The 19,330-nt window shown below is 34.2% G+C and overlaps 1 protein-coding gene across 1 annotated transcript in view; it reads right to left on the reverse strand.

The window, feature by feature from the left end:
- Positions 1 to 19,330, reverse strand: part of TRDN (triadin) — a 407,513-nt gene that overhangs the window by 97,344 nt on the left and 290,839 nt on the right. The window contains exons 22-23 of the mRNA XM_063621032.1: positions 16,604 to 16,654; positions 10,867 to 10,917 (exon numbers count right to left, since the gene is read on the reverse strand). Coding sequence (XP_063477102.1) covers positions 10,867 to 10,917; positions 16,604 to 16,654 — 102 coding nt within the window. The remainder of the gene's footprint in view (positions 1 to 10,866; positions 10,918 to 16,603; positions 16,655 to 19,330) is intronic.

Raw genomic sequence — 19,330 nt, forward strand, 5'->3', positions numbered from 1 at the left:
TTTCAAGCCAGTCTTTAAATCATGAATTGTATTATATAGTTTCCTACACTGAGCTGGTAAAACTAAGCAGTCTGAGCATTGATAGAAAATGAGTAACCCTCTCACACACTCCTGTAAAATACATAAAGGAACATTAGCAGTGTTGTCGCTGGTCAACCATAGGTGAGTTTCAGTATGAGGGGGTCTGGAAAACATGGTGGCTAAGGACATAGGTCTAAAATCAGACTGTCAGACATCAGTTCTGGATCCACATCAGGCAACTGTGTGACCTGGGCAAGTAACTCTCAGTGCTTCCATTTTCACATTAATGAAAACAGGATTGCTGTGAAAATTAAACACTACACGTGAAGTACTTAGAATGGTGCCAGGTACAAAGCAAACAGTGGATGTCAATCATTTCACTGATATTTTAAGCTACTTTTCTCGCACTTTTCTAACACAATTTTAAATACAATATGTATTTTAAAATAAAAACATTTTATTTGTTATAAGCAACATGCATACATTTATTCCAAACCCATGGCTTTTCCATCATTTGGACCTTTTTTTATTCAGGATCTCCTGAATATTTGGACTTTGATGAAAACCTGCTACTACTACTACTACTACTTGCTATTACTACTATTACCACTACTACACACAAAGACACACAATTTCACAACTTTGTTGTGGTCCTAACTGTATTATTTAAAAGAAAATGTGATGCAGTGTGCGTGTGCCTGCACACAGACACACGCACACTCTTCTACATTCTGTTTCCTGCATGAGAAAGTATTGCATGGAATATAGAAATACTGTCACTCCAAATAGCTTGACTTCAATGTTTCAGATATGGGATAAGCCTCCCTAAATAAGTCTTAAGAGGAATGCTTATTTTGCAAAGATTCAGTCTGCTATACTAGATGGTATCTGATTTCTTCTACTGCAGACACAATGCTTTGTGGTCCAGATAAATATAACTGCGAAAAAGACAAGACTTCACTGCCTTTGAGTTTGACTTTGAACTTCTTCAGTTCATAGATTGCCAAAAGAAGAAATTGTTCTAACTTTGGGTGAGGTCACACAGCGAACCAACACCCAGCATCTGCTATACATAGCTTTTCATCTTATCTGGCTGTACATTTCTTTACTTCAATATTTTACTGACTGTTTAACATTTTCGTTTCTCTTATTTAGCCACATCCATATGGTCTTGACACTTCATGCATTCTCTATGCTCCCATTTTCCCTGATTATCTTTCTGAATTAGTATCATCTTTGCTCATGAATTGAGGAATCCTTCCATGCATAATAAAGAAGCAAAGTGGTGATATTCTCAAGTGATAGTTCAACCTCATTCATGTTAAGGAGTTGCAGAGATCGTTTTTGCCACTGCAGTTGAAGAAAAACAAACAGGCAAAAGCTAACCAAGCAAACAATTCCTCAGTTTGAAATTTATTTCCTTTTTAACCAAATAATCTAATATGTGGTCTCTGAAACTCCAAATTTCCATTTGCTTATCTTTTGAAATGAGAACATTATACTTATCTCAGGAATTTGTGGCTAGAATTAGACTGAATAATTTAACAAATATTTCCTGAGTATTCAAGTACTAATATTGAAATAACAGATCTCCATTGATTGGATGAAAATTTGGCCTGCCTAATTGAAGGGAGCATTGGCGAACACTTCGCTTTTCCCCTGTCCCAGCTTTTTAAAATTTTTTATTATTATTATTATTCTTGAGATGGAGTCTCACTCTGTCGCCCAGGCTGGAGTGCAGTGGCGCAATCTCGGCTCATTGCAACCTCCGCCTCCTGGGTTCATGCCATTCTCTTGCCTCAGCCTCCCCAGCAGCTGGGACTACAGGCGCCCGCCACCACGCCCAGCTAATTTTTGTATTTTTAGTAGAGATGGGGTTTCACCGTGTTAGTCAGGATGGTCTCGATCTCCTGACCTCATGATCCACCTGCCTCAGCCTCCCAAAGTGCTGGGATTACAGGCATAAGCCACTGCGCTTGGCCTGTCCCACCTTTTTTCACTGTCTTGTGGTATCTTTGAGGACAGGGAATATGTCTTTTCATCTTTGGAGCCTCACTGCCTAGAATAGCCACAGAACATTATGTGAACACTCAAAAATTGTTATGGATATATAACAAAATTAAAATGCTGTTTCAAAATGACAGGAAAATCAAAATGCTAACTTCATTTTTAGGGTGTTTAAACCAAAATATGAAGCAGAATCCCTGTCTCACTATCCAAAACCCTTACATGTACGGAAAAGCACATTAGAAGTGACCCACCAGACGTTGAACCCTGGTGCACATTATCTTCAGATATTTATATATGTCTGTCTGATAAAATTATTCAGAGTGGCTACATGAACTAATTTGTTTATTGTTAGTTATTTCAGGAAGCAAGAGCCTCAAACTACTGACATCACTGCTTCTTCCATAACACATAGGCATACACACAAGCATACCTCCACACACACATGTTCTCTGTCTCTCTATGTCTGTCTCTGTCTCTCTCACACACCTCTCAGACCCATTAAGTCAACAACAGAAACAAAAAGAATTATGGTTGATAAGTTTCTGTAGGTGTAGTTCTAAAATGGCTCCAGTTTGTAATGCAGGCGCTTAAGTCATGACTCAATGCTTTATGCCTAAGTCCTGATTCTGCAATCCTTCCTTGACAAAATTCCCAAAGGAGTTTGATGCTTACAGAAAAACTTTGCTGAGTGGACATTAAAAACATAAAATGGGCCACAGGGCATTCTCTCTTTTCAGCACAGAATAAATGCATACATTGTCCCTGCCTTATTCTGTCATCATTTCATTTTCATGGTCTTTTGTCTTTTGTATATGCTAAATGCAATGTACCATACTTCTGATAGTGTCACTCTGCTTTTATCTGTTCTTTCTTTTATGCCTACTTATATGCGCCTCATTATTCGTTCCTTCCCTGAAGCTTCCCAATGTGAAGAGTGTGCATTTAAAATAGGTAAGATATAATTGGAGGTGGCTGCGTGCATTTGTAGGTCCTGCAGAAATTGTCAGAACCAGGCCCTGTGATGTTATTTGAAGATGGCAGATGGCGAGTTGGAAATATTTCAACTAATGAGTCTGCTGACTTTAAACCATTCAATGAGTTCAGAAAGTTGTGCAAAAGCCGCTTATGAAGGTAAATAAGCAGGCATTCCTTAGTTTTCCTTTACTGAGGGGAAGTCACTAGACTCTTGCTTGTTTTTTGGGGTACCAGTATCGATTTTCTTGAATTTGAAGTAAGAATAATCAATTAAGTAGATAAAATGTCATAGGTTTAAGTATGAATCATCTTATATCTTGTTCAAAAATGTAAAAATAATAGATGACTTACAGTAGAAATAATATATTTTTAAAAATGTTAATGGACAGAAGCCCGGTGTGTGGTGCATGTTTATAATTCCAGGTACTCAGGAGGCTGAGGCAGGAGGAGCTCTTGAGCCCAGGAGTTTGAGGCCAGCCTGAGCAACATAGCAAGTCCTCATCTCTTAAAAAAAAAAAAAAACACACAAAAAAAAACCCTTCAAGGAGAGAAGCATATTAGAACACATGCGTAAAATAGCTTGGAATGATAAGAGGGGTTGCAGTGAGATAGTGACCCATTCTTTCATTCAATTCTGCCTTTTGAATGAGGGCTGATATTTAAAATACCAAGGAAGGAATATTGGAGCTCTACACTTAGAGTTGCACATGTATTTCATCTACATACAGCTGTACACATGTTGCTGTATATTAACATTTTGGATGAAGAAAATAAAAATTCTCAGTGCTTGGCTACAATACTTTTGTAAAGCTAACGCTTGCAGAGAAAATCCTGGCCCCCTCAACTATTTTTGAAAATAATACACGACCTCTTTCCATCCTATCAACTTGGCATTTTGGCACAATGGACATAACAAGAAATGTGTTAGGCTGTAAATTGATGCTTAAAGTGAAAGTGCTACTGTTATGGGTCCAACTTTCACTTTAACAATTCTTCAGAAAATAAGTAATCATGGATTTTAAAGGCATCTTCTAAGATTTTATTCTTTAGAATCCTGATTGGTCTTTTTTAATTAATCAACAGATTATCTGTAACCTTCCTCCATTCCTAGCAAACACAATAAAATTACTACAAAGACAAAAATTCTGACTATGTGTTAGGATAAGTTTTGCTAATATATTCCAATATTGAAAAAGAGAAAAATAAGATTATTTTTAGTGGTTATTATGTTTGATACTAAGTAGCTAATTCAGCATAAAAATCTTGGAAAATCATTTAATCTTTGGGCATCAATTTCTTCACTGTTAACATGATAGTTGTAATATTTCTCGTTAAAATACTTCAGAGCAGAATTAAATCGTGCTAAGAATTTATATTAGAGACTAGGCACCAAAAAACTCAGAAAAAGTACAGAAAAATTAAAATACTAATGTTGATTACTAAACCAAATATTCTAGACCCAGTATTAGACTATGAAAATATTTTACTGCAAGTTCTATTATTTCGTAGAGGAGGACAATGACATGAGTGAAGATGACACATGTGAATTGCAATACTATTGGAACATTTAAAAAATTTAGAGTAGTGAATAAAATATATAGATTAATTGAATCTTCTTAGAGTTATCAGTTTCAAAAGACAAAATAAATCCGTTGTATCAGTTTAAACAGAATCAGAACACTCTCTAGATGTAGCAAGACAAAAACGTTGGTTAAGTTTACTATGGCATATGTTGAATTAACTTATTCTGAATGGTGCCTTTTGGGATAAGTCCTGAGACCCCAACTGTCTTGATTCTTTCTTATAAAAGCAGACTACACAACACATACTCCTTCAATAAATCATTGAGCTTTCCCCTGCAGGTTTGTATCTGGATTAATCAATATTAAAATAGTGCTTATAGAACCAACATTGGACCTTTGCAATGAGACACAAAAACTAGTGACAACTGAACATGCAAAATTACCAATTTCTGTAAAATAAATAGCAGAGAGAGTGATTACTAGTATTGGAATTCAAGTTTGTTGGTTGTACTCATGTTAAGAAGAAGGTTTAGGGTTCCTCAATTTTGAGACTTAACTTTAGTCTCTACTAACATTATTTCTCTTACTCTTGGCTCTTTCCGTAAGAAATCTCACCCATGCATGGCATGCCCACACGTTCAAATTCAGAATACAGGTTCACAAGTGTATCTCCAACCCAAATATTTTTTCTGATGCTCACACCCAAATAGCCAGCTTCCAGCTCTAAATTTCTACTAGAATGTCCTAAAAATACCTCAAATTCAGCATGGTGTAAAACAGATTTATAGTCTTATATTCTAAGCATGTCCTTTTCTAGTATCCCATCTCAAAGTCCCATCTCACCTTAGGGTAGCATCTCATTTTGATTTAATCTGGCTTCTAACATGTTGAAACAATTTTGAAATGTATTTCTACTTTTTAAAATATTATCAGGTCCATGACATTGAATTCTCATATATTAATATTTCTCTTAATGTCACCCAAATTTTCTTATAGACATACACCTGCTATTAATGTTTGGTTTACATAAATGTCCTATAAAAAACTTTATGTAGTTTAATAGATTTCAGCTATTGTTTCTCTATCATCTATTTGAATTGAACTGTGTCATAGAAATAAATTGTTAGTCCACATTATAAATTAACCAAGAAGTACTGATTACAAATATCACCCACATTTTTCAGTGATCATAAATTTATTATTTGGTCATTTGATCAATTATCTATTTTTAAAATAAATAAAAAGTGGCAAATTTTAAATTTCAAGTGCTTGCTTTCCTTTTAAAAATAAAGTCTGCAGATTTTTAAAATATCAGTTATTTTTCTTTGTTCATTATATGCATTGCAATATATTTTTCCAATGTGTGGCTAATCTTCCTATTCTGGATTTGCTGTCTTTGTGTCTTAAGAAATTCTACTGTAACCGAAAGCTATATATATGTTCTCCTCTATTTTCCTGAATGTTTGAAGTTCGTCTTCTAGCATCAAGTCTTGAAGATGTCTTAAATTTCTTTTTGCGCAAATATGAGAGCGGAATTTAAATGTTTTCTTACATGAGAAGCAAGTGTGGTTTACCATTTATTTTCTCAATGATACATCTGTCATCTAATGTATTTTCCTACATTTAGGGCTTCAATTCCGGGCTTTCTGTTACGTTCTCTTAGTGTGTGTTCCTATACCCGCACTATTTCCATATCGTTTTAATTAAAGCAATTCTATAAAAAATAACTATATTTGGTCAGGCAATTCAACCTTATTATTTTTCAAAAAATATTTTCTTATTTTTGTCCTTTCAAGTTTAAAGACATTTAAGAAAACTTTTTTTCCACTCTAAAAATATCGTTGATTTTTTTATATGAATCTACACATTACTTTAGAGGGAAATGATCACTTCCAGATAGGAAAAGGAAATATTGCTTCACTTATTCAAGCCTTTAAAAATGGATTTCAAAATTTTTTTCATTATTTTTACATGAAAATGTCATCAATATTTACATACATTTATTCTTTGTAACAGAGTTTGTTTCCATTGTGAATATGGTACCGTGAACTAATAAATTTTTGAATTATTCATCACTTATGTTTAGGAATGCTAAACATTAATTTTCACAGGATGATCTTGTATCCAGAAGTTTTGCTAATTTCTCTTATTCATAATAATATTTTGTTTGTGGGTAAATTTGGAATATTTATGAAGATGACTTTTCTGCAAATACAACAACTTTGATTATCCCTTTTCAATTCTTATACCTTTTCTCCATTGGTACTATATATCTGATACAATGTTGACATCAAGGTGACATTTTTAGTGTGTTTTATATTTAATATTTAAACATAAGTACATTTGTATAAGTTGTAATGCGATATAAATGCATATATGTGATCATATTACTCATATTCATGCACATTGATTTTTGCATTGTTTTGTTTAGTTAAAATCATTTTAAAATGCTTGTATCTCTCCCATAAACCATATTATCAACCTAGTCTAAATCACTCCATATTTTCCATATTTTCTCCATACTGTTATAATAATCTTGAAACATATAGAAAGGCATATAATGGCAGAAAACCCTGACTAGCCAACACAACTTGTTCTTCATTCCTTCTCTCACCCAGAATCCCTTGCAGTTAAATTTATCAGGAACCTAAATCTTCCCTGGTGGCAAGGGGATGGGACTGATGCATGCCACCTGGCACTCATGCCCTCACACTTTCTCCTCCTTTGTGCTGGCTGCAATGCCAATGCATAGGCAGAACTTGGAACCACGTACTGAAGATGGCAGAGGCCGCCCCAAATGACCACACACCCCCAACCAACACCAACACCACCTGAAAACCTATCTTATTATTAATTTTTTTCTTGTGATTTGGAATTTCGGGTTGTATTTCAGCCTGAGAACTGTATTATTGTGGTCGTTGCCGTTTTTGTTTCTTTTTTTTCCTATGAATTGCGATTGTGTGATTCCTTCCTCTGGCACCAATCTTTCACTGGGCCTCTAGTCCCAAGTACACTTTGATGGCTCCAAAACTTGCCTCATAGTGTTAGTAGGGATATTCCTGAACAAGTAAGTCTCCATTCCAATACATGACTTTCTTCAGGTCCTAGATGAGGGGCTGAGTTTATTTTCTCCACTTTCCTGGGTATGCACTTTCTTATTAACTGTAGCACCAGAGAACTATTTACAGCAACTGTTTTTCACCTTCTTTTCTTGAATGGAGGTTCCACTTCAGTACCTGGTTAATTGCATTGAGACTCGTGTAAAATCCCTGCTTATTCCAATGAACGTTATTGCCTTATGTGATCCTGGTCAGCAATTCTGTTTAAGGATCCAGAGCCCAGCACCCCTACAGCTTCTTTCCGGCTTACTACCTTGTTTTCACTCTGTTTTTCAACCAATTAAATGTTTCCCTCTTGATTGCATATGGTTATGGCTTTTAAAATTTATCCATCTATAATTTATCTTTCATTTTAAGGACTGAAGAAGAGAAGAGCCTTCAAATCTTGAAAATGCACTTCCCTTTTCCTGGAAAATGAGAGTTAAAAAGCCAGAGTCCTTGTCTCCACTACATGATTACTGAATCAGAATCTTTTATCACTTTTCCTGAACAACATTTTTATTTTAATTCAATAGGAGAGTTTAGTGCATAACCAGATTTAAGAGCATAAATTCGAACATGGTTCTACCTTTACTCAAAGAATATGCTGTGGCTATTTAAATATTATGGGATTAACACATAATAGATTAATTTCTCATTTAATTGTGCATGATATTGTCATATTATGTCTGATGCTCCTTTAATGAAACCTTTTAGGGAGCTCTCTAATTACTAAAAGAAGTGTTAAAACTTTAACCTAAAAAACTTTCTTTTAAGGTTAATTCCTGTTACTAAAGATTTATTTGAGATGTGACTGTTCCAATATGTGTGAGATGGTAGTGATCCCCTTTAATGAAAGAAAGCGTAATGAGACAACACCTCCTATAGGTGAAAGTTAAAGTCACTTTGCATGATATGATTACACTTTGCTGATAAAATCTCCAGGAGTTGTCATTCACATTCAGCATCACAGGTCTGAATTTTGGCTGGTTGTTTGGAACAAAAAAGAAGAAGAATTTCAATGCATAAAGTTTTAAAGCACCATTAATATTCTGGCAAATATCTAGGAGAGATCACTGTCACTCTAAATGGGAAACATAAAAGACTAATTAAAATCCTGACAGTAATTTAAGGGCTCAATTTCTAAAATAATAATAATAATAATAAAATGAGATTTAAAATAATTATTCTGGTGATTACATTTAATTGTCTTTTTGTACAAACCATTGTCTAGTCATAGTCCTTAATAAAAATTAGGAAGAAAATGGTACAATGAAGTAAAACTGAGGGTTTAGCTAATGCATCTTCTTCAGCATGATATATGTTGCCCATGTCACCATCACTAATATCTCTAACAATGAAATGGCTGGTGCTAGATCCAACCACCTGATATGGGATTATGGAAAGGAGATACTTGGAAGAGTAGAAGAAGATTCTTGATAATATATTTCCAGACATCAGAGACTAAAATAAACAAAAACTAAACTTTTAAAATAAAAATATAGATTTTATATATATAATATTCCTGTCTGCACCTTTAAAAAATATTTCCACCTTATATTGGCAAAAGAAATATAGCATCATTGTGTGATTAAATTACTTAATGGTATCTAACCATTTCAACTTACATTGTTATATCCAAGTCAACCAACAGTAAGATCATGTTAAAGAAACCTAGAATTTATTTAAGATGAATTAATGTTTCAGTAAGTCCAGGATATTTTTCTTACCTTTCTCAATGAACTTAAACTTTGAATAGTAAAATGTAGCATGATTTATCTGCCTGTTGGACACTTAACGTAACATATATGAATCTTCTTGCAAGGCAAAATATACTAATTTACATATTATGTCAAAATAACAAAATAGTGTACAGCAATAAAGTAACTATCATAAAAGCTGATGAAAAGAAAGTTTTAGTTATAATAACACATTTCTAAAAGAAGGCATAAATTCCTTAATAGGTTTGAAGCTATGTTGCTTTAATTTTTTTTTAATTAGACACATATGGGGCTGAGAAAAAAAGTCATGTTGTGTTCTTACATTTCATTAAATAACAATTATGTTTATTTTAACATTAATTGCAAAATTAGGAAAGTATGACTTAAGGCTATAGTTTTATACATTGCTACACTCACTAATGGGGGCTCTCCATGCATTCTTCGTTCCTCTTACTGATCTTTCTGTCAGCTTTCCTCTCCTGCTAATCTCCATACCACTTCCAACTCCAATCCATGCTTATGTAAGCTCACCAGAAATCCTTCTCTTATCAATAAAAAAATCCCAGTAAGATGAAAGTTGCACAGCTAAGTCCCTCTACTAAGTGTGGTCAATATTTTACAGGGAAACAGGCTCTTCTTCTAACATTCACAATAGTAAGTATATTACATGGTTTTCATAATTTCAGTGACTCATTAATATGGGCACAATGGAAAATTTTTAATGTTTACTTTGACACCAGGAAATATTAGACAACTCTGAGCACAATGCCATGCCCACAGAATATACTTGGATTAGTTAGAAATTTAATGTTTTACGTTGAATTTGGCAAGTTTATTTGTGTTTTAGGGGACATAATTTGATGTATGGCATATCAGAATCCATCTTACTTCAAGCCTATCACAATGGAAAGGCTAGAGATGCAACATGGCACATTAGAAAAAGGACAGTGCTTGATTTAGGAGACTGAAGTTCTAATGCTGTCTCCACTACAAACCACAACTTTGAAGAAGGTCTTGACTATTTGGGTTTCATTTGTCTGTAAGACAAAAGGATTGGACTACAGTTTCTAAGTTCCTCCTAGCTATACAATATGTTTAGGATTCTATTATATATAAACTTACAGAATCAAAATATTTCACTGAGAAATTTTTACTATTTCATTTTATCTTAAATCTTTGGTTTCCATGGCTATTCCTAAGATTCCCTTTTGGATATTTATAAAATGTAGATTCCTCCATTTCACTACAGAGGCATGGAATCAGAATAGCATAAGACTTTTTAAAATTTTTGCAGTATTTCTGATGCAGCTACACTTTCATTTTTTGTTTCATAGTGCAATTTATAATTTAATGATGGAATATAAATCTTTTTTTTTTTTTTGCTTAAAAACATATGAAGGCAAATTAAGGCTATGGTTTTGAGAGCCTGAAAATGAAATGATTCATTACTTTGTTGCAAATAACTTAATATGCAAAAGGCAGATCAATGTGGCTTCACATTTCATTGTATAATATTACCTTTTTCCTTCAGGGAAGCTGGAACTTTCTCTTCTTTCCCTTTAATAGGTTCTGAAAAGAAACATCGGACATTTATTTGAAGCCAAGACAAAGAGATTTTCAGATACCTATATAATGAAGTCAGTAAGCTGAAAGTATCAGTGAGCTGAAAGTAAGTGGAAATTTTATAATGCACTTTAAAAATGATTTTACTCATATAGGGACAAAGAAACAACAGTATAGAATACAATAAGCCATAAACTGATCATTTTTCCTTAGCACAAACATAAGTTGTTCAACAAATTATAATCTACTTGTTTATTTAAGAGAATGAGTATTTGGATGGATAGGACCTTATTTATCTGTAATTTTTAAAAATCACATGACTTCAGCATGCAGAAGTCTTCCAAAACTGTTTAATCAGCACAAAGCTAGTTTTTTTCTTTTAGCCCACATTTTGTCAAGAAAATAAACAACCAAATAGAAAATCCTGCACATATCATGTATGTAGTGGTGTTTTAGTCTTCAGACTCAAGTTAAACTTGAGAATGAGACTAAAATAAAATTTGAGAGACAATTTCAGCTAGGAGACAATTTTACCTATAAACTTTTAAAGTCTTTAAAATGAAGGCCTTGGTTGAAGTAACTCAAATAAAACTTTACTTATTCTACCACCTTCCAAACACATCTTCAATGTGATTCAGACCATATCATGGGCTCCAGACGCATATATGGGCAATGTTTTGAACATCATTATATTTAACAGCCTAATAAAAAATAAAACATAAACACATTTTATGCTTCCTCTGCAACATTAACACTTAATATATATTTTATGGATGAAAATGACTTTTAATGCAATTACAAGGGAAAGAAAGAGATCTATCCTTTCAGCCCCTTTTTCTATTCCCACCATATTTTTTGGGTGAAAATACAGGAACTATGATGATAGTGCTTGTAAATGGAGATGCCACTCTAGTAATCACCTAGAATTAACTGAGTCCAGATAGTTTTGGATGTATTAGGAATTGATTTTGAGGTTTTATTAAAAGAACTGTATCTTTCAAAGCAAAATTTTCTTGTCGGGTAAGCTGTAGCTTTAGATATCCATAAGCATGTAGAATTTTTTTAATGTCTTTGGTGACAAATAAATGCCCATGTTGCTATTTATGGTGCTATGTATAAATAGGGCTATTTTTTTCTATACTTCAGCATATGAAGATGAAATCAAGAGCCATGAATTGAACAAACACACTGGAAAGCTTCATTAACTGTTTTTCAAGCTGATGGGGGTAATTTACTGCTCTTGCACTTCCTGGCTAAGCCAAAAGGATTAATGTGTTGTGAAATGAGAAGTGGTGGTGGAAACAGACTCCCAGTGGGGCGGGAGAGTGCAATGCTTCGAATCTCAGAATTCAAGATACAGCATGTTGATCTAAATGTGTGAGTGTGTATGTTTGTGTGAGGGTTTAGTAGTTATAAAATACAGGACCTAGAATGAGAGCCCACAGAACTACATTGATTTTAGTGGAGAGAGAAGGAAAGGGTGGAATAACAGATACACTTTTATAGGACATTCAAAGATTGTAAACCCAATACCGTAAGCTTTGGAGAATGATCTCAGAAAATAAAAGTGATTTCTATTTCCAAGTTTGCTACTGGCAAGATGCCTTTGGTTCCTAGGCTGAGTCATCACTTGCACTGACTTTCCTACAGATCATTTATTCTCAGCATCCGCTTTGTCCTCAGGGGCTTTTGTCCCAATTTAGGAAGTCCTCAGACTTCTCTGAGGAATCTCTAACTACCCAAGGAAGTGAGGAGGATATTAAATCTGACAAAAAAGAGAGTATTACATGCAAACCCCGCATTTCTGCATTAGGAAGGAGAGATACATCAGTGGTTTGAGTTAACTCTTAAGCCACTTTTCGGCTTATCTATCTTGTTTGTCAAAAGCAGAATATTGGAAAACATTTTTTAAAATATAGTAGTTTCTTTGTGTTTGTCCAAAAGCCTATAGGATGACTTATGGTTCTTGATTATCAGGGCCTATAAAGTGTTTAATGGTGCTGGGATATAAAGTGGCACTCTGTCAAAATTATTGAGGAAGAACATTGTTATGGAAAAATAATTCCCTAAGGGATAGGAAAATGGTTTCAGATTTGCCACTGCCTTACACTACCCCCACAGACAAAGGTAATGAGGAACTGGGTTAGTATCCATGATGAAGTACAGCATGGTTGGGGAGGAGTTTCGAAGTCTTCAGACAACTTACCCCAACCTTAATTCTAGCTTCGAATTGTTGAGTGGAAATGGCCAAGAAAAACATGCTGAGGACAAATGGAAGTTGGGGGGTCATAAGTTGCATGGTCCTGAGCATCAGTAAAAGAGGATCAGTTCTGTCAAGATTCCTCCGCCATTATATCCAAACATACACAGACGTGGGGCACAAAACTAGTCAATAATTCTGATGTCCAGTTGCATTACTCCAATAACAGAGAAATCTAAAAGTGCTATTATTTTGTTCTCAGAGGAGGAGAAATTACTTAACTACTGTGTTGCCTCTTTGGATTTAGTTTGCTGTTTCTCAGTCCGTAGGTGAATCTTCCATACTCAGATATGTCAGACCAGGAGTTAGAAACAAGTTATCTGGGATAGGGTTGAATGCCACAAGGAAGATAACCAATATCATGGGTCACTAACAGGATTTTCTGTTTTCTGGATGGTCAAGACCTCAAAAGCAGGACTATGCCCCTGTGGGTGTGTTGAAAAGGCTTAAGTGAGTCCACTGGTCCAGGAAAGTCAATAACTGAACCAGCAACAAAAGTTAGCAAGACATATCATTCTCCTGTTTTTTTTTTTTCTTTGCAACGGTCATCCCTAGAACTCTCTATATGTCCTTACATAAAGGCAAAAGCCTAATAATGTATCTCTGAATGCCCAAGTGACTCATGGTTATCACAACTCTGATAAATGTGGCTCCAAATGATTTCCTTGTAATAATGCTGGTTTTAAACTTGAAGCATCATTTTAAAACGAATTTGGATGTACACATGCAGGTGGAATGTATGAGTAACAGGCATATGTGGGTAATCTCTTAGAGGTTTAATAGAAGTAACTGACAAAATACAACTCTAATAAGATAAGTGAATTTTTAGCAAGTGAAATTGCTGCATTCTGATTCTGCCACAGCTTAGCAGCAGGCTTCAAAGAGACTCTCCAAAAACAATAACACTGCAGAGGCTTTTGAAGTCCCTAAAATCTTATAAGTAATACTAAAATTTTGTCTTTGATACTTAGTAATGATAAATTATATTCAGAAAAAAATTAAATTCTTCTAAAACAATATTTGACATATATAACAAAGGCATTTTGGGGGCATTAATGCAGTTTGAATTAAAAAGTAGATATATTTATGTCATCCTAAATCAATAATCATATACTGCAAACCTTTATATACATAATTTTCTAGTGATTGAAATTTTAGAGAAAATAGTAGATAATTTTACATTGAGCAAAAACTTTTCAGTAAGGATTGTCAATTGTAAAATTATCTACTATTTTCTCTAAAATTTTCAATCACTGGAAAATTATGTATATAAGGTTTGCAGCATGCAATTATTGATTTAGGATGATATAAAATATACAATTGCAACAATATTAGAAATTACAAGAGCCTACTTAATGAAGTGGTCAGTGGGGATTTATTTCCTCCAGATAATGTTTTCCAGGACAGATTTTAACAATTATTCTTCCAACTAGTTTAAACTTTGGCACATGTGAAGATTTTAAGTAATAGTTAAAAGTTTTGATAATTATCATTGCCCAAAGTGTAGCTTTGGAGTTAAGCCCCAACGTTTCTTTTGAGCTGCTTTCATAGTGAACAATAACATGTGATTCAAATATTCCTGTGACATAAGTGCAGACCACAATAAAGACATTAATACCCCCCAAATGTCTTCCATATGACAATGGAAGAAGAAAATATTTAGATCTTACAAATTGTGAACTGCAAATTATATATGTATATCGTTTCCTGATAGTATGTTTTCATGACAATTTTGGTTTTCACAAAATCAAGGACGCTGTTTTTATTGATTTTCATATTACATGAGAGTGGAGGCTGGGAATGGAACTGTCACAAAATACAGGTAATCACTAAAGAAAAATAGATTAAGCCCATCTGTGAGAATTCAGTGTAGTTACTCCAATAGCAAAAGGACTAAGACTATTTTTCACAGTGTATGTCCAATGCATCTATGCCAAATAGATTTTTTTTGTTTTTATAAGATCTACACTCAAAGCAAAAGTGCTTTTATGAATACAAATATAAGACCCCTATTCTCAGATGCAAGCAGTGTCTGTGTTAAAATGAAAAAATGGAATTTAAAGTGGGACAGAGATGACTTTGACTCTTACCTTTCCCTATTACCCACTGTGTGACACTGAGTAACTTATATTGCTAGACCTCACATTCCTTGTTCATAAATATTGAGGCAGCTAGCACCTTTTGCTGAAACAAATATGTAAAGTAGGTATCAAGGTGCCTGGCAAAGAGTAGATGCACCACTTTTGGACTTCCTCCAAACAATTCCCACACCTTTACCAGGCTAACTCGTCACCTTCTCATTTACATTTCATATTATTTCTTCAGGAAAAAACTTCCTGGTCACACAAAATTGATCAAAATCTCATATTACACCCTCTCATAGCATCCTATATACCTCCTTTATGATTGTTAGAATTTTAATTATGTTATTAATACCGTAACTTCTCAGAGATTATAGTCTATGCTTTTCTTGCATCCTTCGTGTCTAGTATCTGAATTAATTACTGCATATTAGATACAGAATAAATAATTATTGAATATGGCACTGATCAGTCCACACAAAAAATTAAGGTGAACAATATCAGACCCTGAGGTTTAAATAGATGAATTTTAGTTAATTTATTATATACACATATATTACACACATTTATATAATAAATTATATATTATAGTACATATATATAACACACATATATGTACTATAGAATAAATTATAAATATTACAAGTGTGTTCATTCAGAAGAGAGGGGACTCAATGAAGGCCGAAATAGGTAGAGAAGGCTTAATGCTTTATGTGGACATTATTCTTAAGATCAGGTTAAATATTTACATAGGCAAAGAGGAAAGGCAGTTAGTCCATTCAGGAGATGGAAGTTACAAAATTTAATTAAGAATTTCATGCTTTTTCATAGCAATATAGAGTGTGACAAGACTAAAGCAGGCAGAATATGCCTCAGAGCATTTGAAAATATCAGAATGCAGAGTTCTAATTACCAAATCTTACTTCCTATTTGTAGCTTTACCACTTTTGTTGTCATCATCATCTCCAATGTTTACCAAGTGCTTGGGATATATTATACACTAAATATATATTTTAGGAATAGAAAGGAGAGAATCAGAGAATTTGGGGACAAGTGCTTCTTAATATTCTTTACTTCCCTTCTATATTTTTTACCTTTTTCTTTAAAAAAATCCTCTTTTTATTTTTCTTTCTTTTCTTTTTGGGAATTGTAATCAGAGCACTTTCTAGGTAATAGTGAGAAGAAATAATTTTAGGGATAAATAAATAAATACAAGTTTTTAAAAATATGCATGTGACCTCTGCAGTTCTGGTTTACATATTTGCAAAGGGGATGCTGCTAATGTACTGTGTGCTCAATAGTATATATTTCCTAATAAATTTGTAATATTATATTAAATTAATTCTGTTACCTTTATCTTTCAGAACTGAAGAAGTCTTCCCAGATTTTTCTTTTCTAATTTCTGCAAGAGAGATCATGGGAAGAAAAAGTTACAAGGAATAAGAGAGAAAAAATATGCAAGTTTCTTCATGTGTTTTGTATACTGAGGCTTAAAGATTACAGGGCATCTGAGTTGACACTCACAATACAGATGTCTCCAGGCATATGTTGGCTATAAGACATTGGACTAAATATGTAAACAATAGAAAATAAGCCCATGAATTTCTATCACGAGTACAGACTATGCCATATATATAAAAAAGGTACATGTAAACTGATATGGGCTTTGAAGAGGAAAGATATGACAAGAATGATAGCCAACATTGTCTACTTACTATGTGACAGGCAAAGTTCTCTACCATTTTCTCATTCAGTGCTCAAAACTCCATTAGGTATATAGGTTCTGTTATTATTTCTACTTTTCACATAAATTGATTAAATAACTTTCCAAGATCTTTAAATAGGAGACCTTGGATTTGAACCACTATATCTATGCTCTCAAGCACATAAGTCCCGGCTCCAGTAGTTGCATAATGGGCTCAGTAAAGGATGTAAGAAAGCATGTAGTACTGAGGCAGAACTTGATGAGGGAAAGAAATTAGACCTGCAAACATGAAATGGAAAGAAAGACACATTTTAGAGAAACAGAGAGCAAACACGAGGCCTGGACAGGGAAGATCTATCAGTTTTGCTCTGTAGGCCATTTACAACCAACAGAACTGGAGCTGATGCTGTGTGACTTCCAAGGCTAAATCACAAAAGGTCATGCAGTATTCACCTGCTAATCTAGTGACACCTGCTTTGGGAAATGCAGCTGCCATGTGAGTAATCTAATTAACACCACCATGCTGGAGAGGCTACATCTAGGCAGTCCAACAGTCCAACTAACAGCCCCAGCTGAGCTCCCAGCCAACAGCTAGTATCAACTGCCAGCCCTCTGAGAGAGCCATCCTTCACATCCAGGAGTCAGTGATTTTACATGACTGCAGCCCAACCGGACATCTGACTGCAATCACATGAGATAATGAAGTGAAAATGGCCTCTTTATCCTCCTGAAGTCCTGACCTACTAAATGATGAACAACATGAAATCAGCTGTTGTTTCACACTACTAAGTTTTGAAATGGCCTGTATGTAGAAATAGTTGTGAAAAGGTAGTTAACCAACAAACAGCAAAATATTTGACCCTGTGATAAGTACTCCAGTAAAGTTATATAGATAATAGGGAAAGAATTTATTAATTCTAATTTTAAAATTGGGGAAGGTTTTCACTGAGAATATGCCATTTAGGTTTAGGCTTATAAACTGGGTAGAATTTCATTGGCCAGGAAATGCCATTTTAATTGCATAAAAAATGTAAATAGATGTATTAGGGTTTTTTTTTTTTTTTTCTTTTATCTTGCTTTGTTGCCAGGCTGGAGTACAGTGGTGCGATCTCGGCTCACTGAAATCCCAGGTTCAAGTGATTCTCCTGCCTCAGCCTCCCAAGTAGCTGGAATTACAGGCACCCACCAGCATGCCAGGCTAATTTTTGTATTTTTAGTAGAGAAAGGTTTTCACCATGCTGGCCAGGCTGGTCTCGAACTCCTGACCTCAAGTGATCTGCCCACCTCGGTCTGCCAAAGTGCTGGGATTACAGGCATGAGCCACCATGTCTGGCCATGTATTAGGGTTTTTTGTTTTTGTTCTTGTTTTTTAAGCTGAGAATTGTTCTTAGAGTTCTTACTTGGTTTACAGTAGGATAATTTTCCCTCACCTGAAATACAAAATGTAAAAAGGAGAGGTCTTTGGAGGAAGACATTATTTCTGTTTTGAATGTATTGTGTTTCATATGTCAATAAGACTCCCAAAAAGGAAACGTCCAGCAAGCAGTTGGAAAAAACAGGTGAAGTGCAGATCACTTACAGGTGCTGCAAAGCAACCTACAGTATTCCTTATAAATGAAAACTATCAATATAACTAGTAGCATTTTTTAAAGGCCCCAAATTAATCTTATTTGCTTTGTTCACACAGATTGACTTGACTTAAGTAAACTAATTATATAAAAGCAAAATAAACCAGAAAGTGAACAATTATTTTCTTAATAATATGTGACTGGTGAAAACACACCCACACACTAAGACTAGTGTTCTCAGCTGTCCTTTTTACCAGCATGTTTCAAATCCAATCTCATATAATTTGTCTGTATTGATATATCATTTATATATTGGTAGTGATGGCCTTAACTTTATACATTTTGATATGCTATTGCCAGACCTTTAAAAATTTAAAATACAGATTATGATCAAAATAGCTATAGAAGTCAAGTTTTAAATAATCTGAGATAAAAACTATTCATTTTGAAAATAATACTCAATAGCAATGCATCCAGGAATTTTCCAGTTTTAGTTATGGGCCTGAGTATATTTAACCAAAAATAAACACCAAAGAGCTTTTACTTTTAATTGTACTGTAGAATATAAAAGGTATATATGGCAATAGTGTTTCCTTTTCCTTCTACAAGAATTCTTTGAAAAAAGAGGCTCATGAAAAAGACAAAAGACTGAAATAATGGAAAGTCTTATAACAGAGGATATCAGCCCTAGAGTTCTTTCCTGACACAAGCATAAACATTTTGAATCCAAACTACAAGTATTCATCTGTTTAAAGGAAACAGCAGTAATTATTAATACCATTGATCTGCCTATTATTTATTATTC

Source organism: Symphalangus syndactylus, chromosome 2 (assembly GCF_028878055.3).
Source record: "Symphalangus syndactylus isolate Jambi chromosome 2, NHGRI_mSymSyn1-v2.1_pri, whole genome shotgun sequence".
Taxonomy (NCBI): domain Eukaryota; kingdom Metazoa; phylum Chordata; class Mammalia; order Primates; family Hylobatidae; genus Symphalangus; species Symphalangus syndactylus.